The 244-nt window shown below is 57.0% G+C and overlaps 1 protein-coding gene across 1 annotated transcript in view; it reads left to right on the top strand.

The window, feature by feature from the left end:
* The window catches only part of LOC104273579 (mitoferrin-1-like), a gene marked incomplete at its 5' end in the record, with an annotated part of 2,364 nt that extends 2,159 nt beyond the window's left edge, over positions 1 to 205 (top strand). The window contains one exon of the mRNA XM_009868946.1: positions 5 to 205. Within this exon, the coding sequence (XP_009867248.1) occupies positions 5 to 205 (201 nt within the window). The remainder of the gene's footprint in view (positions 1 to 4) is intronic.
* Positions 206 to 244: the final 39 nt, after the last annotated feature.

Below are 244 nucleotides of genomic sequence, written 5' to 3'. Positions count from 1 at the left end.
CCCCTTAAACATCGGCCGCCACCTCTCGGGCATGGTGACCGCCTTCAAGACTGTCTACCAGCTGGGGGGGCTTTCGGGCTATTTCAGGGGGGTGCAGGCACGTGTCATTTACCAGATGCCTTCGACGGCCATCGCCTGGTCGGTGTACGAGTTCTTCAAGTACTTTCTCACAAAGCACAAGCTGGAGAAAAGAACGTCCTTGTGAAGGACTTGACGAGCTTCCGTGTCCCCTCCGTGCGTGTCT

Source organism: Apaloderma vittatum, unplaced genomic scaffold (genome assembly GCF_000703405.1).
Source record: "Apaloderma vittatum isolate BGI_N311 unplaced genomic scaffold, ASM70340v1 scaffold37384, whole genome shotgun sequence".
In the NCBI taxonomy this organism is placed as follows: domain Eukaryota; kingdom Metazoa; phylum Chordata; class Aves; order Trogoniformes; family Trogonidae; genus Apaloderma; species Apaloderma vittatum.
The sequence above is the reverse complement of the archived record's forward strand: the minus strand, read 5'-3'. Positions and strand labels throughout refer to the sequence as shown.